This window comes from Cryptomeria japonica, chromosome 9 (genome assembly GCF_030272615.1).
Source record: "Cryptomeria japonica chromosome 9, Sugi_1.0, whole genome shotgun sequence".
NCBI lineage: Eukaryota > Viridiplantae > Streptophyta > Pinopsida > Cupressales > Cupressaceae > Cryptomeria > Cryptomeria japonica.
In genome coordinates, this window is record NC_081413.1 from 514327894 (window position 1) to 514350937 (window position 23044).

Consider the following 23044-nt stretch of genomic DNA (forward strand, 5'->3'; position numbering starts at 1 on the left):
CTCAGACTTATGCCAGAAGTTAAATGGTATCTAACATCTGATTAAGATAATAATTAAGCTTCCGTCTAAGATTTTGACAGGTTGCCCTCGTGAATGCCTATACCTAATTAGCCTGAAAGTCCACACCTTAATAGCAGAGAAGATACTATTTACAGACTATTAATAAATGATGACGGTGAAAAGAGTGAGTGGTGCTCCAATTGCCGGGCATGTGGAGGGGTGCACCGCCCAAGACCGGAAGTGGCGGAAACATTGCGTTGGATGACCTGACATATGAACAGTAAGCACAGTTCTTTTTTGACCATAACTGTAGGGTGTAACCATTTCAAAATTTCGTATGCCTGGGAGATAGAGGAGCTTTAGGGTTTTTTATTTTCTGTAGTAATTACTGGAATAAAGATAGAGGAGATTTAGGGGTTTTTCTCTTCTCTGGTAATTAGTAGAATAAAGATTTGGTTTTTAGGGTTAGATTGATGTTATGTTTGTTAAGAGAATAATTTAAGCTCAAATTGTTAGGGTTTACAGATCTGTTGATATGGTACCTAGGTACTATGTATGCGATTATTCAAATAAAGAGATTTGACAGACTTTTAAAAAGGATTTGCCTAATTGTTTTTGAGATTACATTGATTGGTTGCTGTTGTATTTGTCAATATTGAATTTTTTGGGGTTAAGTACGATTTATCCAGTCACTCTAATACAGAACTTGCCTAATTTTCAGAGGTTAATTTTTTTTTTTTTATAATTCTTCATTATATCAATTCCCAGTTCCCTTCATACCAAGAAAATTAAAAATACACGTTTGACAAAGCACTTAATGTGTGAAGGAAAGGTGTCAGGAGGAGGACCCACATGTTCTTTTTAAGACAGTGGAAAAGCACGTGCTGATGCCACTCTGCCCACAACAGCGTTATCTCATCTAACCTAGTGGGTATATCAGATTATGAGGCAAGGTGACGATTAGGTCAAATCATGGTTAAGTCACATATACATAGGCTCCGCCTACCCTATGTGGGCTGCCTTGGATTTCGAGATAGCATGGTTAAGTGTACGTTTGACAAGCTTATTCCTGGGTATTATTATCACTGTTTCCTTTAGACATAGATACCAGTCGGTAGATTCAGATTGCTCGTTGCAGGGAATTGATTGGTACTTAGCTAGGTAGTGGGGCTGCCATAGAAATGGAGATTCTGAAAGAGCAGTTTGCGTTGGTTTCCGTGCACACATTTCTATGCATTGACCATCTGGAATAAACATATTTATATGCACTGGCAGAGTTGATATTCCATCTGGGTGGTTTACAACTTACTGGTTGGAAGAAGGGAAGAGCAGAAGCATTGAGCGCTTGAGGCGTCCCCTACTTTTACAGCTGGATTTTTTGGAAAAGTCGAGCTAGCTTCGTTCTACCTAGTTATACATATATTTACCAATATTCTATTTGAAAGGACTCAGAATTCAAGCAGACTGTTTTCAGTGTTTCGCAGCAAAACCGCCAGCGGGACCAGATCTATATCACCAATGGGTAGGAAATCCTTCTGCCATTTTCAGGAGATAAGAAAAAAAGAACAAGTTTTTTGGTTGAATCAATTGCATCTCAGTTGCCGTTTAGAGATATTAGAATATTTGATTAAGGGGTTTCTGTGTTGGTGGCAGAAATGGATTGGATGGCTTCTCTGGACAATATGGATGACGAGTACGAAAAACTCATTATAAGGATGAACCCTCCAAGGTCTGCTCTGTTCTTATTCTCTCATCAAACTAGGTTTCAATTTGGTCTAGCAAAGAATTTACAGAGTTGCTTAAGTTTCTAATTCAAAAGCCATGCTTTGGGTGTTACTGGGTTTTGCCTTTTCTTCCCTAACTAATTTGTTATAATCTCGGGAACTAACAAAAGCGATCCTTCCGTAATATTAAATACAATTTGTGTTTTTCAGTTGTATTGAATTGTTCATCGTTTTGGGTAGCTGACCTTGTTCTCTGAAATTTGTTAACAGGGTTGAGATTAGTAACAGCGCTTGTGAGAATGCAACAGTTGTGCAGGTAATGTTATGTTAGGGTCAGGTTTTTTCGATTCAAAGATTTGTTTATGCTCTCTTTTTCTTTCAGAAGGTTTTTGAGTTAGATGTATGCCGTTGTTTTTCTTTTAAGGTTGTTTGAGGTGGTTCGGCTTGCTATTTACAGGTCGACAGTGCTAACAAACATGGTATTCTTCTGGAAGTTGTACAAGTGCTTACTGATTTGAATCTCTTTATTACCAAAGCCTACATATCTTCTGATGGAGGATGGTTTATGGATGGTAAATTTTCAATCAATTTTGCCCTTGATGTGTTGAAAATGCCAATCTTGCAATTTTTGTTGTGAATCTAACATTTGCGTTTGTTGATATGGCAGTCTTCCATGTAACCGACGAGTATGGCAAGAAGCTAGCGGATGAAGGTGTAATTAACTACATCCAACAGGTATTACTATTTCTATTTTGGCTCTCCGGTTTTGAAAGATTGGTCGTGAAGCCAATAGAATCTGAATTTTGATTTGTGCAGACACTTGGAACAAATGCTTGTTTCCTACCCACTTTAAGGAGATCTGTAGGAGTGAAGGCTGCGACAGAGCATACATCAATTGAACTAACTGGAACAGATCGGCCTGGGCTGCTCTCAGAAGTGTTTGCTGTTCTTGCAGACAACAAGTGTAACGTGGTGGGGGCAGAGGTATGGACCCATAATATGAGGGTTGCCTCTGTTTTGTATGTTACAGATGAGATCACAGGTGCCCCTATAGACGATCCTCAGAGGCTTCTCAGGATCAAAGAGCTTCTCTGCAATGTTTTGAAAGGCAATAATGATGTAAGAGGCGCCAAAACTGTGGTCTCTATGGGTGTCACTCATACAGAGAGACGCCTTCATCAGATGATGTTTGCTGATCGTGACTATGAAAGAGTGAACAAAGGCAGGGCAGCCTCCAATGAAGACAAATCTAGGCCACTGGTAACTGTTCAGAACTGTATAGAGAAGGATTATTCAGTCGTTAGTATTCGCTGCAAGGACAGGCCAAAGCTTCTGTTTGATACCGTATGCACGTTAACAGACATGGACTATGTTGTATTTCATGGCACAGTAAACGCGGGGGCCTCTGAAGCATATCAGGTAGGGAATGAAAACATATTGATGTGTCCTTCGACCTTAAGTTCTAAATTATACTTGATTTCTATGCTTGTTCAATAAATGAACAGCTGTCCTGTTGTTTTGTTATTTGGGGTTTGGATCCTTTAAATAACAAACAATATGTCTACTGTATAAGCCACATCTTTCGTGAAACCTGACTCGGCTTTCATTTTTGAAGGAATACTACATAAGGCATACGGATGGCTTTCCTGTTAACTCCGAAGCTGAGAGAAAGCGAGTGATACAATGTTTGGAGGCAGCTATAGAAAGAAGAGTCTCAGAGGTATGGACTTTTCCAATTTTCCACTTTACACTGAAGTTAGTCATGGGCATAGAGACAACTAGAGTACAATTTTTTCTGTAGGTTGCTACACTGAATGTTGCATAGACGTTAAAATGTGTTAATTAGTAGCATTAAATTTTCAGAATCTATTTAGTGGATTTTTTAAGCTTTTCCGAGAATTCTATTTGGACATTTTGGAACCCACTGCATGATTTATCGTTACAACAAAATAAGGCAAAATGTCACTCAGATGATGGATGAAGAAGTGTGATTTCAAACTTCATGCAAAAAACTGCTGCACTTTTTTTCTCCAAAAAGCTTGAAAAATTCATCTAAATGAGTTTGCAACTGTCCCATTGAAGCCCTGGTTACGCTTTGTGATCTTTTTGTCTTATGCAAGATAAACTTGCTGCTTGTTAATATTAAGTAATATGAATGCAGGGATTGCGACTTGAACTATGCACTAGCGATCGACCAGGCCTGCTCTCAGATGTGACCCGCATATTTCGTGAGAATGGATTATCAGTTACAAGAGCGGAAGTCACCACCAGGGGAGAAAAGGCGGTAAATGCATTCTATGTGACAGATGCAGCAGGAAATCCTGTTGATTCTAAAACAGTTGAAGCAGTTCGAAGAGAAATTGGCCTAACCATATTGCAAGTTAAAGAGAGTTCTGCTTCTCCCAAATCTCCCCCTCGGGAGACAGCTGCAAGGTTTCTGTTTGGTAATCTTTTTAGATCAAAATCCCTATACAGTCTTGGATTGATAAAATCCTATTCTTGATTGTTGTACATATCTGTTTCTTAACATCTCCCAAAGAAGGTCCACTGGTTGTAGCAAGAGCATGCCATCAATTGCCGCCTCTGTACATAAAAAAATCAATTGAATAGGTACCCCACTCCATTGACCAACATACCCTAGATCCTATTCGTTTGCAGAATGTCCACTATTGTATGTTAATTCACAGTTTCTGTTATGGGTTGTCTTGTCTTCTGCGAGGGAGGAAGACTAGTCTGGTACCTGCATATGGGGTAAGGGTGATCTCACTGTTCAAATAACTTGAATGTGTATCCATACTAGATTAATATCCCAAAATACGAGGTTTAAAAGTCAAGAGAATGTTGACAATGGCTATTGGTCATGACCTGATCCTGTAACCATATGTACAATAACACTTCCCCTCTGTCTCACCCCTGACTCCAATGAAAACAAAAACAAAAAAAATACACCATTATAGGGAAATGCATTTTCTGCATATAGAAGTTTCTCATTCTTCAAAGAACACTTTTGTCAATGTTTGGGCTTGAATATTGTAAAAAAAAACTCTTTACTGGCCAATGGAAGCATATTCTTTATATTGAGAGACTAGTGTAACAGCTATTAGGAGATCCATCTTCCAGAAGCACCGGTGATTTTAGCAAATTTATGTTTTTTGAATTAAAGATTTCTTATTCTACATGGAAGTGCAGGTTATGTCTGTTATCAAATTTCTATTTTAAGTAAGCATTTCCACAGAATTATCAATATTACGTGTGCAATGTGTAATGGTGATAAAACATTACCCTGTTGAAAAGGAGATTGCATTATCTTTCCTAGAAAAATTTCTTCATGCCTCAACTTGGGATTTTAAATTGTTTAGTGTTACTGTTTTTCCATTACTTTAAGGTTGATCATCTGGTTGGAAGCATATCTTCTTTCCTAACTGATTTTCCATGCCTTGAAATCTCAATATATTGGTGTGGGATGATGTTCCATTTGGATTTTTGAAATTTTTGTTTCACTGTAGATGTGGTAGCAGGTAGATTAATAAAATAATGTAGAGTTAAAAAGCTAAGGCACTACATTCTATAACATTGTTATAAGGCTTTTGGAAAATTGTGGACAGGATTCATTCCGATGATCCAAAACATGCATCACAAAGTACTTTTACACAGTTATCTGAAAATCCTTTAACTGAAATGTAGAATTGTTATTTCCATTTCAACTCTAAGTTCCTTATGAGAATGTGTTCTTTTTTGACCTTCCCTTAGGGTTTTATTCTATATAGATCTTGTTATTAGTTTGTAACAATATATGCAAATATTTAGGTTCTAATTTCCCATGCCAGGAATCCTGTTTTGGATGCTTTCTCCATGATCATATCTATTGGTAATGGTTGGGAGTCTGAAGTAACAACTTTAGCAATACATCGTAGATAGAAATGTTCAGGATCCTTGATACAAGGGCATGTGTAGATTCTACAGGCTAATACATATGATGCATTGAAGCAATTAATAGGCTACTGGCCGCCACCTTTCTTCGAATTGTCTAGATTCAGTGCTAAACATACCAAATTTCTCTTCCAAAAGCCAAACTGTAATTATTTTGAAGGCGAGACTTATTACTGGTAGCAGATGAACCTCTGTTGCTGCATATTAATCTTCAAACGCCCTGACCCAGGACAACTTGAAATCAAATTGAAAGCTAAAAAGCATACGAAACAAAATAGGGGAAACATTTTAAACACATCTAGCCAATGGAATGTTACTCATAGCATTATTTTCTCAGGATAAAGAAAGTGCTACATATAATCTCTACTCCTTAGGCAAACTGACTCAAACTTTTGATAATTAAAAATGCACACATCTACTAAGATAATGGAATTTTAAAATAAATGCAGCAGGCTGGGAAGAAGTTATTAACTTATTAGCAATGAATCATGGAGCACAAATGATAAACCTTAAACCTAGTAGGAGAATACTGAAGACACTTTTCTACTAGCAAAGAAATATTAACAAGTCTCTTGCTCCCTCCTTTTTCCAATCTAAACTAACGAGTTCCTAAATGCACTGTGTAAAAGGCACCAGTGGGTAAGAATTTCTGTTTGAACTTTTCTTTCAAACTGTAAAAATAGCATGTAGTAACATCTGCTTCCCTAATCTCACAAAAACAGATGGTTCTACAGTGTACACACAACTGCTATTATTCAAAAGATAATTTGCCCCAATTTTTATCACTATAGACAAACATTACATCAATTTGACCCAATTTTCACAACTATAGACAAACATTACAAATCTTTTACTTTATGCAGTGACTGCATAATTCTAGCTTCCCTTCCTTTACAAGGGTTAAAGAATATACAAAAGAAAATTTGAAATAATCTTTAATGCTTAATTTGAAATTTATGAGATCAATTGTACTACTAAAATTTAAACCAAAAAATTGATAAATAATTTAATAGAACCATAACTTAATTCCATATCAGTGGTGCATCAGTTAGTTAATCAAGACCTATTTGAATCTGTTCAATTACATCAGAACTTTTGAGAGCTGAGGTCTCTTTTTGTATCCCAACTTCAATTGCCTTCACTGCTACTATTGGCTTGGAGAAACATGCTTAACATGTGATATTTATTTTGTTTCAAATTTCTGGGCAATTACATCTTTAAGAAAATGGGAATTAGATTTTGAAATATAAACATTTTCTGTTAGACAGTCAACTCGATACATGATCATGGAATGATCCAAAATGTTAATGAAAATAAACACAGTTTTATCAGAAGCTGTCAAACACAAATTGATATTGTTAGGTTGGGGTGCTCCATCTACCTAACAGGTGATATGCTTTCATTCTAACCCCCTACTCTGTTCTTTCAAGTCTATCCTCAATTCATTTTGCTTTGTCAGCGTGGTAACTGGGTTTGGATGCTAAATTCAACAGTATAAGCTGCCTGTTAGATAAATTTTTTTATACCCTTCAAAATTTCAGATTGCTATCCATTTTTTTGAATGGCTCATCCTTGTAAGAAGGAAATATCAAAGACCAAAAAATACAATTATTATAATCCTAGAATTTTGGACAGTACCAAACATCATCTTTCATGTGATAAGAGTCTCGAAACAATTTGATTGTATTTTAGTTGTTTGAAACCCATAAAATGGGGTCATATGGCAATCAGACCTAACTTACAGGCCTCATATAGCTATCAAACCTAACTTACAGGGCTCACGGAATAGAAACATTAAAGTATTATATGTAATATATGGGCTCACGGAATAGAAACATCAAAGAATTATATGATACATATATTTATCTTCTCTATTTAGCTTTCTGTAAATTGTCCAAGGCCTTGCCAAATTTTCAACAGTCAATGAATTCAGTCTCCAAAATCCTTTGCTTGTATATTACGTCAGAAAATGTTGGCTACGGTCATATAACCATTAAATTCACCCCCCACTAAAAAATGGAATCGAACAGGGTTTTTGCTTCACAGTTGTTTGGTGTTGGACCTCTTTAGCAATCACGAAATCTTCTAGAATATGGAATAAGTTTCGTAATTTTTTTTTAAGAATATTTAGATATTTAAAAAAATTTATATTTATAAAATATGTTAGGAAGTTGGATTTCTTATAGTTTATTTTTATTTATTTTAGTTTCAAGCAATTACAGCTAAATGATAAAGTATTTTAAAAACAATAAATATAATTCTTAAATAAATGGATGGTAGAGAAAAAGCGAATTTGATCTTTTCAACACAAAACAATATTATATAGTTTTATATTATTTTGTTTAGGTGTTATTCACCTCTTTTTCAGTCAATCTTTGTGGAATCTTAAAGATGCCAAGGAGTGTAGTGGTTTTCCTCGTTCCCTATGTTTTCTTGCCAATGTTTTGGATGCACGTTTCATAAAAGTAATTATCAACTAATAATTAACAATACATATTAGTAATAACAATGTGAAAATGATATGACTACAATACATATTACTTTTAATTAACAATTATATTTATAAAAGTGCATCAAGAAGTTGGATTCCTTGAAACTTGTTATTATTTTTTAATTTTATTAGGTATCAACCAATTTCAATTAAACAAGTAATTATAAAAATATATAATTTATTTTAAATGAATGGCAGATAAAATAGAATTTAAGATGTTAAGTCTTTTTATTACAAAAGAATAATATGTGATTTCACATCACTTTACTGAGGTGCTATTAGGAAATGACATGCCCTTAAAATATATATTTTATACTATTAAAAGTCTTTGTATTAGGTAGTGCAGGGGAAGTAAACATATTTATGTTAACAATGTGATGTAATAATTAGACTTAAATTAAATTAGTTGAGAATGATAGGGTATGTACTTTCTTGATTAAAAAGTAGAAGTGTTTTTTTTTCATTTTTAGAATTTGTCTCAATTGACCTAAAAATTTGAAGATTGTATCTTTAATAAATTTAGTAATCTAGTACTCGAAATCTAGCTTCCAAATATTTAATTTATTTTACTAACTAGATGATACAAATTGATTTTCAATAGGCATGTTTAAAAACAATTATTAATGTCATTTTTTTAGGATTAGATCATGCACGTGTACAACTACTATATTTAGACACTAAATATTGATGAGATTTTTTTTTTAATATTTTTTTTAATTAATTTTTTATTGGCCCTCATTGTTGTTTTGAAAACCCCTCGAGTTAAGTAGACCTAAACTTATTATTTTTTTATTTTTATTTTTCACTTTGAAAAGAATTGAGTGTAAATTAATGCCATACAATTTGTTTTTAAAAAAAGTAAAAAATATTCTTAAAAAGAAAATAAAAATGTTATTTCAAGTTTAATGGACTAGTTTCATAAAAAATTGTTTGAAAAATAGAAATATAATCCAATGTATAAAAATTACACATTTGAAATCTAGACAATCATCTATAGTGGGTTTTAATTTCATAGAAAAAATTTACAAAAAAGTTAGACATATGTCCAAAATCATTCTTTTTTAGTAACATTCACATGACCTTCAAGTTGTAGGTCCAAAGCTAAGGGTCGACTCTCTTAAGTTTTGTTTTTTTTTGACTCGAAACCCACAACAAAAAGTGGGTCTAGAATTCAATTTTTTTGAAATGGGATCCCGCTCAAGATACAAGATCTTGTCAATTTTTTTTTTCTAAACAAATTATAATGGATAAAAAAAAAACTAGATCTCGTTTGGGATACAAGATCTAGTTTAAAAAATAAAACGAGATAGTGTTTCATCACATACTTTGAGAGATTGATTAAGTGTTTCTCCCCTTAAGTCATCCTATTAAGACACCATAACCCATTCTACTAGGACCCCCTTAAGCCAACATCTTACCCAGGTCCTTAAATAATCTCCTAATTATATCTAGCTAATCTAATCACATAAAGACATGTTTTGATCACATTCATCACATACTTTGAGAGATAAGTGTTTCTTGCCTTAAGACACTATAATGCCCCACCATGGAACCCCCAAGGAAACAAGGCAAAAGAACTTGAAATAATATTTTTAAAACATTCTAGATAAACTTCACAACCAAACACAAAAGATATGAAACGATAGGTCACACTTCCACAACAATGTGCACGTGAGGATAACTAAATGAGGGCACACCATTACACAAACAAGGTGACCACAATGGAAGACAAGCAACGAAACCACCACTCACCACAAGAACACAAGGACAAAGTGAGAGGAACAATGACTCCTCAATGGCGATTGACAAATACCATGATCATGTACTCTCAACAAACAACACTAGGATGGGATGAGGAATCATCAACCTCCAATCCACATTACACTAGGCCAATCCAATCACACCCAAACATTGAAGACAATCCTAGGAATCCACTACCACAACTGCGACCATACAACATCATGTCACAACTTGATAATGCACAAGCAAAAAATTGAATTCCTAAAATGCCCACAGACTGAAGGGAAAGGCTTGGGACACCTAGGCAAGGTCAACCAAGGTTTTAAACCTTTACAAAACTTCACAAGAAGCTACATGCCTTCTCTGAGCAAACTGGGCTTTCTCCTTGGTCCTAGGTGTGATGATTGGCTTTTGACAAACACAAATATCTTAGCCTAATGCAATCACATCACTAAAACTCATTCCCAACATTCTAGGACCACCTCAAAGGTTTCCTAGACATCACGAGCCCAAACAGGCATCTTCAACGAGGTCAAATTCACCCTTTGGACCTTTGAAGACCCTGTCAAACTTAACCACTAGACAATAGTTCCAACCAAGAATGTTGACATCCTGTCAGGACACTAGCGTGATGCACCTTAGTCCTCTACTCGCGCATGTATCAAATTTCTACGCTGACATCCTCCACGACTAGTAACTCACTTTGTTGACCTCTAAGACACACATCCATCTAGACAATGAGCTTTTCAGTTGGACCATTTCATCCCTTGGACACCCCAAATGTGTTGGTGAAGTCCAAATACATATACGACACCATATGACAAATAATTTGACAAAAAGGTGTGGAGATGAAGTGTACAACTACACCTTCGGTCACTAGACACCAACAAAACATAAGAGAGATGATGGGGAGAATCCTAAATGTCTCCAAACCACCCCAAACACCTAAGAAGGTCTCAAACACACTAAGCACACTAAGAGCCATGACTTACATCACTTGGAGGTCATATAGGACTATCGAATATGCATTTGGAGAGTTCCAATCAGATTCAAATTGACTCAAGTCCACTCAAAACGACTCAAGTCACAACAAAGAGGTATGACAACCTCATGAGAGGACTACAACACCCTCTAAAATCACACTCAAAATCCATCAAGTTCACTTTTGTTTCAATTGAAATATCCGTAAAATATATTCATGATACCACTTAAAACATAAATAATGAAAGTATACAAACTTGTGTCTGATACCAACACTGGACGATGCAAAACTATTATGTTCTTGTGTGGGAGAAAAAGTGACACTAAGCAAACATGCCCTAATCTCACTTTCAACCACACACTTGTGGAATACGAAAGAGCCTAGAGGTATCACACAATTGGCTACTTCTTTTTGTGGAAGAGAGAGCCACGGGCTACCTATTAGGATTTCTATTCCTTTGTTGTAATTGAAAGATAAAATGATGCAAGTTCAATCCCTAACCCCAAAGTGCAAGTATGAACTAATAACAAGATTGCAGAATTGAACTTAAACAATGGAAAGCTGTAAACACAAGGACAAGACAAGAATGCAAATGCGTACCCGGAGTTAAAATCTGAGTGAAAATGTTTGGGACGGGGGCGCGGGCGCCACTGTCCTGATTCTGCCCCTGAAATTGCTCCGGAAACTGCTGTTTTGCACTCTGGAAAAGCTGTCAAAAATGCTGAAAATGCTGTCTGTCAGGAGGACCAGGGCGCCCAGCGCCCCTGTCCCAGGGACCAGGGCGCCCAGCGCCCCTGTCCTGGCAGGACCAGGGCGCCCCACGCCCCTGTCTTGGTCTTTTGCTCTGAGATTTGGTGTGAAGTTCGGTCTCCGTCTGCTTCTTCCGGATCTGTAACTTGCGGCGTCGTCCGAATTCCGAAACCTGCACTTATATCTGAAAAGGTGTGGTGGGCGGCTATATAGGGTTTTGCCTTAGTCAAACCCCCGCTTCGGTGATTTCCACCTCCACGAATAGCCAAGTTGTATTGTAAAATGTATTGTGTGTGCAGACCTAGTGTGTGTGCAAGGTCCTTAAATGCAAGAAAGCAAACTAGAGCAACCTAGAAAGTAAACCCTAATTGCTTGTAAATGATAATGTAAATGCTCTAAATCAAGATGCAAAGTGATCTAAAGCATGAATAAAGGATATATTGAAAGCTTATGCAAAGACATGAAAACAACATGAAATCATACCCAACCCTTAAGGGAGGAGTACAAGCCAATCTTCAGTCGGTAATCTCCTATTGTTCTTCAATGTCTCCCAAGCCCTAAATGAATGAAATTGATGAATGCTTGATGGATGGATGTTGAATGTTATTGAAGTCTTCAAAGATCTGCTCTTTCGCTGCATAGAAGGTCCTTGAAACCAAAATTCCCCTCCTTTCAAATGAAGAAAGAGAGCTCTTATATATGAAACCCTAGGTCTTAATTTCGACTTTTGGCCGACCTAGAGATTGAATATCCCGCCAATTTCTTGGGGTTAAGCTTTATTTTATGATTGGATCGCGCTCCTAAAATTTCGGGAAAAATGTCCGGGACCATGTTGCACTCCGGGCGCCATGGTCTCGACAACTTTTCACCAAATTTTCAGGACCGTTGGATATGATGATTTTAGAGCGAATCCCGAAGTTACAGGTGATTTCGAGATGTTTTGACCCCCGAAATCAAGCCCCCAAGCTCAGAATAGGACCTAATTAGGGTTTTAGATTGAATGATGTATTGGAAGAATAAAATGAAAGGGGCACACTTTAATGAAAAGGGCCCAACTTTATGATATGGGAGATGATAAAATAGAACCCTAGACCTAATTAATTTGATTAATTAAGTGCTTAAGGAGAAATGCAATGCAGAATGTAAAATGCACTAAGGCGGGTGCTAAACTAGGTGTGAAATTGTACCACCCTAGCAAGTGCGTACAATTTACGACGTTACAGTTCTATTACATAGTGTAATGGTGAAAAATTAGGGTTTCACCCAATGATTAAGTAAAATCCTTGATTTTTTTTTGCTTAGGAACCAATTACATTAAAGAGGGGTGAATCCAACAGATCTAGGCTCAAATCAATAAGGATAAGGTAGAGAATTCTGATTAGATTCACTCGTTAAGATTTGATTCCCTCTTTTAAGTTAAATTGTGAAAATATTGAAATTTGAGTAAATGTATGTAAATTGAAGCAATTATGCATAAACAGTGAGCTACAGTTGTCAAATAGAGCCAGGAACCTGGACTTGAGCAATATATTAGTGTTCAAATTTGTTCCCAAAAGGTTGTCCTGAATTGTCGGGACCAGAATGCTTGTCACTCTGGTCCTCCAAACTTTTTGTCATCCAAAAAGGAACTTGTTTGTCTCTGTGAATATTGTCGATCCTGAAAATTACAGCTCTGTACTTGCTCCTGCACACAGTAGGAAATTGCTTGGGAATAGGGGTTTGGCTTAGGTCAAATCTCAGTTTTGGAATTAACCATGAAATAGAAATAAAATGTAAATGAATTGTTGTAATGGAAATGATTTCTTTTTGAGGGAAATGTTGAAAATGTTTGAAACACTAATGATATATCTTCTTATGAATTTTTGTTTGTCTTCACAAGGAATTAGGGTTTCATGTAGTCTTCTTAAAACATAGAACATGAATGTCCTTTCCAAGCTCATTTCAACTACTTGTTAAGAGGCCTAAAAATGGGCCCTAATTAGGAGGACCAGGGTGCTAGCGCTATGGTCTTGACCAATCAGGGACAAAATCTTAGGGGAGACAGTGTGTATGTTGAAAAAATTAAGCTTGGTGCATGGTGTGAACAAAATTAGGGCTCTGATCAGGCCTTGGGAGACGAATGCCAAGGAGGGCCCAAATGAGGACAAAATTGTAAGGAAGTACAATTTAGGATGCTACATTTAGCCACCACTTTAGCAGGAGTATGAGACTAAGCATACTCTCGGTAAAGTACAAAGGTTTGCATTGAAAGGCTTTCATCAAGACATCAAAGAGGAAAGATACACCAAGCCCATAGTGGACTTTAGGATCTTACTACTTCAACATCAAGATAAAAAGGTCATCATAAGAGAAAGAGAGAAAATCATGACTGATAACCTAGTAAGGTTCGCTTATTATGAGTCATGAAAAGAAAAAATACCAAAATTACAAAGCAAAAGACTCTATTTGCCAAGTAACTTGAGTATCGAGATGAATGATGGTGTGTGCTTAAAGTGAAACATTGAGCGAAGTGTATACCCCCATGTTAAAGTGATTGCATATGCCTTATCGGGAGCACTTGTTTTAAGGTAGCATGCATCCAAAAGACAAGCACGTTACCACAATGATATGACCCCAAGAAAGGACAAATCAAAGGATAATAGTAAGAAAACACATAAGGGTTCTACTAACTCTGGGGTTAGTATGCACTTATGATAAATAATGTATATCATAAAATATATTTGCATTCAATTTCACCTCATCCCCCAAAGGAAGTAAAACCATAACACAATCTTGTTGAACATTGTTTTGGGAAGATGGACAAGATGCAAGAGGAACAACTTTGAGCATGGTATATGGAGCTACTGCAAGTGCCAAACAAGGACCACGCTCTAATGATGAGTCACTTTGTCTGTCACTAGGAGCTACGATTAATGCTTTTGAAAATTGTTTAGATAAATCATTGTCAACAACAACAAGTTCATATTCATCATTGGAATCATTAACATCATCATTGTTAGCATGAACATCATTTTCATCCATTTCTTCATCAAGATTAATAAAAATAGGAGCTCAAATACAAATATAAAATTAACAATTATCTTTCTTAAGCATTTTTAATCTTGGCGATTTAGTTTGAACTTCCTCCCTAGGGTGAGATGAAGGCTGGACAAATGGGACCAAGTCAATATCTAGTGTCTTTAGGGAGGAAATGGGTTGAGAAGCAAGACCACGAGCCTTAGCACAACGTCTTCATCGACGTTCTCTCACAAAATGGTTTCGTTTATTTTTAGCCAAGGGTTGTGAAGGTTCGGGATCAATAGACATTGGCTTATTCTCTCCCTTTAAAGGAGGAGGAATGGGAGAGGGTCTACTAGGTTGAAATATAGGATATGTCAGACGCTTCCCTTTGTAAGATGTAGGACGCATAAGTGTAGCATATATAGGAGGAATAGAAGGTGTAGGAAGGAGATCGAGTCCATCAAGAGGAGGAATAGGTCTAGGATCTCTAGGCTTACTCAAACATAAGATCATCTCATTCTTCCACTTTTGATAAGATTGAAAAAGAGCATCACTTCGAGGCTTAAGAGGTTCAATTTTTTTAGACCAAAAGTAATCAAGTTTGACATCTCCATGCCTCACCGTGGGTTGATAAATGCTATAATTAATTGTTATGATTTTGTCATTATGAGGAAATTCTAAACATTTATGAATGGTAAAAGGGATTGCCTTCATGGAAGAGAGCCAAGGATGTCCCAACTTCACATGAAATTGATCCGATGTATAAGCTCTTAGTGCCAACCTCAACGGGAAGAATAATAGAACCAATAGTAGGGCAAGAGAAGCCATCATACATCTTGACCACTACATCAGATTTATCATATGTTACTTGATGCATTTGTAAAGTATAAAGATATTCTTCAGCTATTATATTCTTCAGCTATTATATTCATCATACATGCTATATCAATGAGCACCCCTCGTGAGAGTTTGTCTTTGATCTTCACAGTGATATATAGTGGGCCATCAAGTGCATCAATAGTCTCACTAGGATCAAAGGTAATGCATAAGTCCTTAGGAGGTGTAGGTTTATCAACAAGATTTACCACATTATTAGACTCGAGGCCAAGGTCATTGAGGAAATATGCAAGAGGCTCAGACTTAACCACATTAGTAGAATGGGAAGGCAAAGGATTAGTGAAGATTTGGAGATTTTGAATTATACGAGCTATAGATTTATTTCCTTTGTCATTCACACTAGCTACATATATGGCATTGTTATCAATAAAGTCTTGAATTCTACTCCTTAAGGTATAGCACTTCTCAGTATCATGACCGGGTTAATGATGGAATTGGCAAAAGGCTTTGGGATCATGATAAGGTGGCAAAGGTTTGGAGGTATCGATTGGTTTGATGAGATGAAGTTTCAACACGTTTTTATTCACCATTTGTGTCATTATGCTATGCAAAGACTCATAAAGAGGAGTAAATTCTTTTCTAAGGTATTTGGATAAAGGGGCCACACTTGATGTTGTGGCTGCCACTTGAGTATTGATGTTATTATTGATCTTGATGTATCCCTTGTTTGGTTTAAACTTCACAAAACATTGTTGAGCACTCTCATTCTTATCAACCAGAGCCATTGAAGGAGATGAATCAAATTGACTCACTTGAAGCTGATAATTATGAAGAACTGTGCATAGGTACACGAAGGAAGTAAACTTAGGAAAGAGAATCTTATCTCTAATGTCTTTTTGTAAATTAGCAATAAAAATTATTTGAATATCTTGATTAGGCATAGGATAACCAATTTGAGAATACAAATGTTTATATCTAACAATAAAATAAATCACTTTTTCTTTAGCACTTTGTTTACAATAAATCAAATTAGTCGAAGTAATTTTAAGACCAATATTATTGTGAAATTGTTGAATGAAAGCATTAGCTAATTGTTGAAATGACGTAATAGAATAAGGAGGCAAAGAATAATACTATTGCAAAGATTTGTCCCTAAAGGTTCGAGTAAACAATTTAGCCATAAGTCTTTGATAATGAGCAAACTCACTACAAAAAGTTTGGAATGTTTTCACGAGTCAAGGGACCACTTTTTCCATTGTAAAGCTCCAATTGAGGGACTTCCATATGTTTAGGAGGGACAACACAGACAATGTCATCGGATAATGGCTAGCTACATCAAATGTGGGCACATTAAACTTAGATTGTGTAATAGAAGTGTAACGTCATAAATTGTACGCACTTGCTAAAGCAGTACAATTTAACACCTAGTTTAGCACCCGCCTTGGCGCAGTTGCATTTTGCATTGCATTTCCCCTTTAGCACTTAATTAATCAAATTAATTAGGTCTAAAGGTTCTATTTCATCATTTTCCACATCATTAAGTCGGGCCCTTTCATTAAAGCGTGCCCCTTTCATTTTATTCTTCCAATACACTACTTAATCAAAAACCCTAATTAGGCCCTATTCTGAGCTTGGGGGCTTGATTTCGGGGGTCAAAACATCTTGAAATCACTTGTAACTTCGGGATTCTCTCTAAAATCATCATATCTGACGGCCCGGAAAATTTGGTGAAAAGTTGTCGGGACCGTGGCGCTCGGAGTGCACACGGTCCCAGACATTTTTCCCAAAATTTTAGGAGCGCGATCCAATCATAAAATAAAGCTTAACCCCAAGAAATTGGCGGGATATTCAATCTCTAGGTCGGCCAAAAGACGAAATTACGACCTAGGGTTTCATACATAAGAGCTCTCTTTCTTCATTTGAAGGGATCCGGATTTTTGTTTTCAGGGACCTCATATGCAGCGAAAGAGCAGATCTTTGAAGACTTCAACAACTTTCAACATCCCTCTATCAAGCATTTATCAATTCCATTCATCCATTTAGGGCTTGGAAGACATTGAAGAACAATAGGAGATTACCGACTGAAGATTGGCTTGTACCTCTCCCTTGGGGGTTGGGTATGATTTCATGTTGTTTTCATGTCTTTGCATAAGCTTCAATATCTCATTTATTCATGCTTTAGATCACTTTGCATCTTGATTTAGAGCATTTACATTATCATTAACAAGCAATTAGGGTTTACTTTCTAGGTTGCTCTAGTTTGCTTACTTGCATTTTAGATCTTGCACACACACAAGGTCTGCACACACATTACTTTTACAATACAACTTGGCTATTCGTGGAGGTGGAAATCACCGAAGCGGGGGTTTGACTAAGGCAAAACCCTATATAGCCGCCCAAACACCTTTTTCAGATATAAGTGCAGGTTTCGGGACTCGGACGACGCCGCAGGTTGCAGATCCGGGAAAAGCAGGTCGAGACAGCACCCCACACCAAATTGCAGAGCAAGATACCAGGACAGGGGCGTGGGGCGCCCTGGTCCTGCCAGGACAAGGGCGCTGGGTGCCCTGGTCCCTGGGACAGAGGCGCTGGGCACCCTGGTCCTCCTGACAGACAACATTTCCGACAGTTTTCCAGAGTGCAAAACAGCAGTTTCAGGTGCAGTTTCAGGTGCAGAATCAGGACAGTGGTGCCCGCGCCCCCGTCCCAAACATTTTCACTCAGATTTTAACTCCGGGTATGCATTTGCATTCTTGTCTTATCTTTGTATTTACAACTTTCCATTGTTTAAGTTCAATTCTGCAATCTTGTTGTTAGCTCATACTTGCATTTTAGGGTTAGGAATTGAACTTGCATAATCTTATCTTTCAATTACAACAAAGGAATAGAAATCCTAATAGGTAGCCCGTGGCTCTCTCTTTCACAAAAAGAAGTAGCCAATTGTGTGATACCTCTAGGCTCTTTCGTATTCTGTAGTGTGTGACAAAAGGTAGGATTAGGGCATGATAACCTAGTCTCGCTTTTTCCCCCACACAAGAAGCTAGTTGTTGTTGTAAAGATGAAACAATTTGGGTTAGGTTGTTGATGGTTGCTTTGGTGGATGGATTGAAATTGGAAATATTGGATTGGGATGGAGGAGTAACATTGTTGTATGTAGGTTAAGGCTGAGAATAAGGAGGTGGAACACTAAGACATGTAGGTATGGGAGATGATTGGGTCACAAATGGAAGACTCACGAAAGGAGGTATAAAAGAATTTTGACTAGCAAAGTTGCCCCCTTGACTAACATGTGTAGGATTAACATTTTGTGTGGAAGTAGTCATGATAGAAGATGGAAATGTAGGCACACTAGGCAAGGATGTAGGCATATGAATAGAATAGTTGACTTGACTAGTAGCTTGAGTGTAACCAAGGACTTCAACATAACTTTTTATAGGCATGATATTAATGTCAACAATATGAGCAAGGAAATGCAACAAATCAACACCAATATTATCACTTTGAACCATTCTTTTTAATCCTTCAATCAATGGGATTGCCTCACTTTCCAGGTATTGTTGACCCATCCATTATTGAAGATTTTTAAATTCATTGTCAATCTTCTCCAATTGGTCAGCAAAAACCCTAGTTAGTGATTCATTCACATCATGAGAACTATAGAAAGAATGAGGATAAATGACATCATTTGTTGGATTAGAGGAACCACCAACATTCTCATAAAATACTTTATTCAAATTAGGCTCGATATCCATACTAATTAAATGTTGGGAAACCTTAATTCTACAACTTATTCTCATGAGAATATTGTAGGTAGGATTAATGGTAGTAAAACGAATGCACAAAGGAGGGAAATTTGAATTTGAAATTTGAAAAATGTGATTAAACAATGCAAAATTTTGTAAAAATGATTGATTAACCAATTAATTAAGCAATTTGATTTGTGATTTTGAAAGATAAATGCATCTAAATCATAGCATATCATAAATATCAGATCTGAAAAAATAGATTTGAAAAATTATGCAACCCACAAGATAAATTTTAGAATAATAAATTAGGGTTTTTGTAAATTCAACCACTAAATTTATGTAATTTAATTGAAAATGAGATCTATGAGTGCAAATTTGAATTTTAAATTGCATAAGTAATCAAATTTAAAATAATTAATCCAAATTAGACAACCCACAAGTTCAATTTTAGAATTAAAAACTAGGGTTTTTGTGAATTTAACCTCTAAATTTTTGAAATTCAATGGAAAATTTAACGTACAAACATAAACTTGAATTTGGAAATGCATAAAAACTTAGATCTGGGAACAAAAATCAGAATTTAAGGTGTAAGATGTCAGGTTCACCAAAATGTAATGGTGAAATATTAGGGTATCACCCAATGATGAAGTAAAACCCTTGATTCTTTTGCTTAGGAACCAATCACATTAAAGACGAGTGAATCCAATAGATCTAGCCTCAAATGAGCAAGGATAGGGCTGATAATTCTAATTAGATTCATTGGTTAAGATTTGATTCCATCTTTTAAGTTAAATTGTGAAATTGTTGAAATTAGGGTAAATGTATGTAAATTGAAGCAATTATCCATAAACAATGAGCTATAGTCATCAAATAGAGCCACAAACCTAGATATGAGCAATATGTGAGTGTTTGGATCTATTCCCAAAAGGCCGTCCTGGAATTATCGAGACCAGAATGCCTGTCACTCTAGTCCTTTGAACTTTTCGCCATCCAAAAAGGAACCTGTTCATCTCTGTGAATAATATCGATCCTAAAAGTTACAACTCCATACTTGCTTCTGCATACAGTAGAGAACGGAAATTGGTTGGGAATATGGGTTTGCCTCAGGTCAAACTTGGGTTTTGGAATTAACCATGAAATAAAAATAAAATGTAAATGAATTGTTGCAATGGAAATGATTTTATTTTGAGGGAAATGTTGAAAATGTCCGAAACACTAATGGTATACCTTTTTATGAAGTTTTATTTGTCTTCACAAGGAATTAGAATTTCATGTAGTCTTCATAGAACATATAACATGAATGTCGTCTCCAATGCTTGAAAGAAGACTGATTGCTTGCTCACTTGAATTTGAATGCTTGTTTTCTTGATGGAAGTGTGATTACTTTTTTTGGATCCTTTGAAAATGAGAGGGGTATACCTGCTTTTATAATTTTTAGTCGAAAAACAACATAATTTTTTGTCATGAGCCAACACGAGATTAGGATTCCTGCTCATTTCAAATGACTATTAAGAGGCCCAAAAATGGGCCCTGATTGGGGGGACCAAAGCGCCCTGAGGACCAAGGCACTAACACTCTGGTCCTGACCAATAAAAAACACAAAATCTTCAAGGGGATAATGTGTATGTTGTAAAAATTAAGTTTGGTGCATGGTGCGAGCAAAATTAGTGCTCTGATCAGGTCTTGGGAGATGAACACCAAGGTGAGGGCCCAAATAAGGACAAAATTGTAAGGGAGTACAATTTAAGACGCTACACATAGTCACATCATTACTTCATCCTCTATCAAGAATGTCCAATACACATATACATCATTACATAACTTGGATTCAAACATCCATATACATACATTTACATCAATTGAGAAAGTACATGAAGAATAAGAAGGGAGGTGAGCAGGATGAGCACGATACGATCCTTGAAGCCACAATATTTGGTAACTAATGATAGTTGGAAACATCACCCAACCATGTAGAACTAATAGGTCTACCCCATCATTCTCATGGAGATAGACACAAAACTCAAACACCCAAGCAAGTATTCACAAGAATATCTGCAACAATCCCAACTGGGATAACTACCATACATCTCACTTGCACCCAATAAGAAACAGAACGATGTAAACACCAATACAAGTATGTCAAACATAAATCATCAAGGTGAGAAACCACTCATCAATCAAGCAACAAGTAACATATAAAATCCAAGGCAACATATATGGCAATCTCATGAATCATCAATGAAACAACACCAACAAGGAGGGCTAAACATCTTCCAAGTGCTACTCAAATATACAATGCTAGATGTTACAAAGCAAGAGTGGGGAGTGTCACCACATAGCTCAAAGAGATGGATCACACAAACCTAAGTAGTCCTCTCATACAAATGAGGAGACTCGATCATGCCATATCAACGCCCCACGGATGGCCAGGCCTTCCCAACTCATCCTTAACCCTTTTGAGCACTCAAGGCATGAGAGAGGCATCCACATTATCTTGGTTCATTTTAATTGGGTGTCATTAGTTTTCCCTTATTAACAAAACGTCCCAATGAGTTACCCTAGCGGTCCCTTTTGTGCCTTGGGACTCATTAGATGCCACTCCTATCTTTGTCCCTAATACCTACCCTACCACCAATGAAATACAAATCAAATTGAACATACAATGATATCAACTTTCCAATTCATAATTTTCAACAAAAGAGACCATTTTAAAACAATGTAAATTTTGACATAAAACACCACCATTCACATAACATGCACTATTGATCGAACAATCATAACAACGTGAAAACAATGCCGAATAGTTCCAAATTTTAAATCTCATATAAAACTTCCATCATTCCACATTAGAATATACACTCAAAACTATCAAAATTCATTTTTCATCAAATCCCAAATTGGACCAAAAACCAGTCAATGAGGCCATCCACCATTAATGGACCTCCAAAAAGCTCATATTTTCAAAATGCATAAATAAAAAATGCAAGAAAACCCATTGTTCCTTATCCACCCAAGAACTCACAAACACCCTCAAATTGCCATTTTGGCATTCCAAAGAAAATTGGGCAGCATAACCCGATGCAAACTCATGTTTTCAAAATTTTAATCATGCAAATCAAAAAATCATCCAAATGAAAAGATTTAAATTGGGAGGATGTTCTAATTCATTCAATAAACCATTCACAACAAACTAGAATCAATTTAATTGAATAACAAAGGAGAAAATCAAATTCCTGCCTCAAACTTGATCAAATCTTCAAAATTGGAAAGCAACCATACACATCAAAAGAGGATGAGATTTCTAGACAACTAGTAGGATTCATTGAGACATTTTTAAAGCCACTACCTACAAAAATCCTCTCAAGAAATCCTCCTCAAATCTCCACTCAAAAAATCAAGTTTAGAGAGAATTCTCCACTTTTAAATTTGCAATAAAAATGACTAAGTATAAAAATCATAATTTTCCCTATATAAAACGAAAAATGGCTCTTAGCAAATAAAATAATCAAATGGATAAGAAATTAAGTAAAACTTTAATTCACACATTCATAAACTTGTCCCAAAGGAATTCATAATAAAATAAATCTAAATAAACCCCATATTCCAAAAACATCAAATAACCATTAAACAATTAAAAGTCACATCAACATTAAATAAATTAAATTTTTAATTTGAATTCTCCAAAACTTCAAATTTGAGCCCAAAAATTATCCATATGTCCAATTGGGCGAATGCCAATTAAAATGAATACTCATAAGAAATTAAATCCAAAATATTAAATTTTAATTAAAATCATTAAAATAAATCATTTCCACATTAAAATTTGACGATGATTTACAATTAA

The 23044-nt window shown here is 36.1% G+C and overlaps 1 protein-coding gene across 1 annotated transcript; it reads left to right on the top strand.

Moving 5' to 3' along the window:
* Positions 1-843: 843 nt before the first annotated feature.
* Positions 844-4805, top strand: LOC131066937 (ACT domain-containing protein ACR4). The gene is made up of 8 exons (XM_058001834.2): positions 844-1522; positions 1654-1729; positions 1995-2040; positions 2182-2296; positions 2392-2459; positions 2541-3143; positions 3340-3444; positions 3886-4805. The coding sequence occupies exons 1-8, from the start codon at positions 1519-1521 to the stop codon at positions 4225-4227; spliced, it is 1359 nt and encodes a 452-aa protein (XP_057857817.1). The 5' UTR covers positions 844-1518; the 3' UTR covers positions 4228-4805.
* Positions 4806-23044: the final 18239 nt, after the last annotated feature.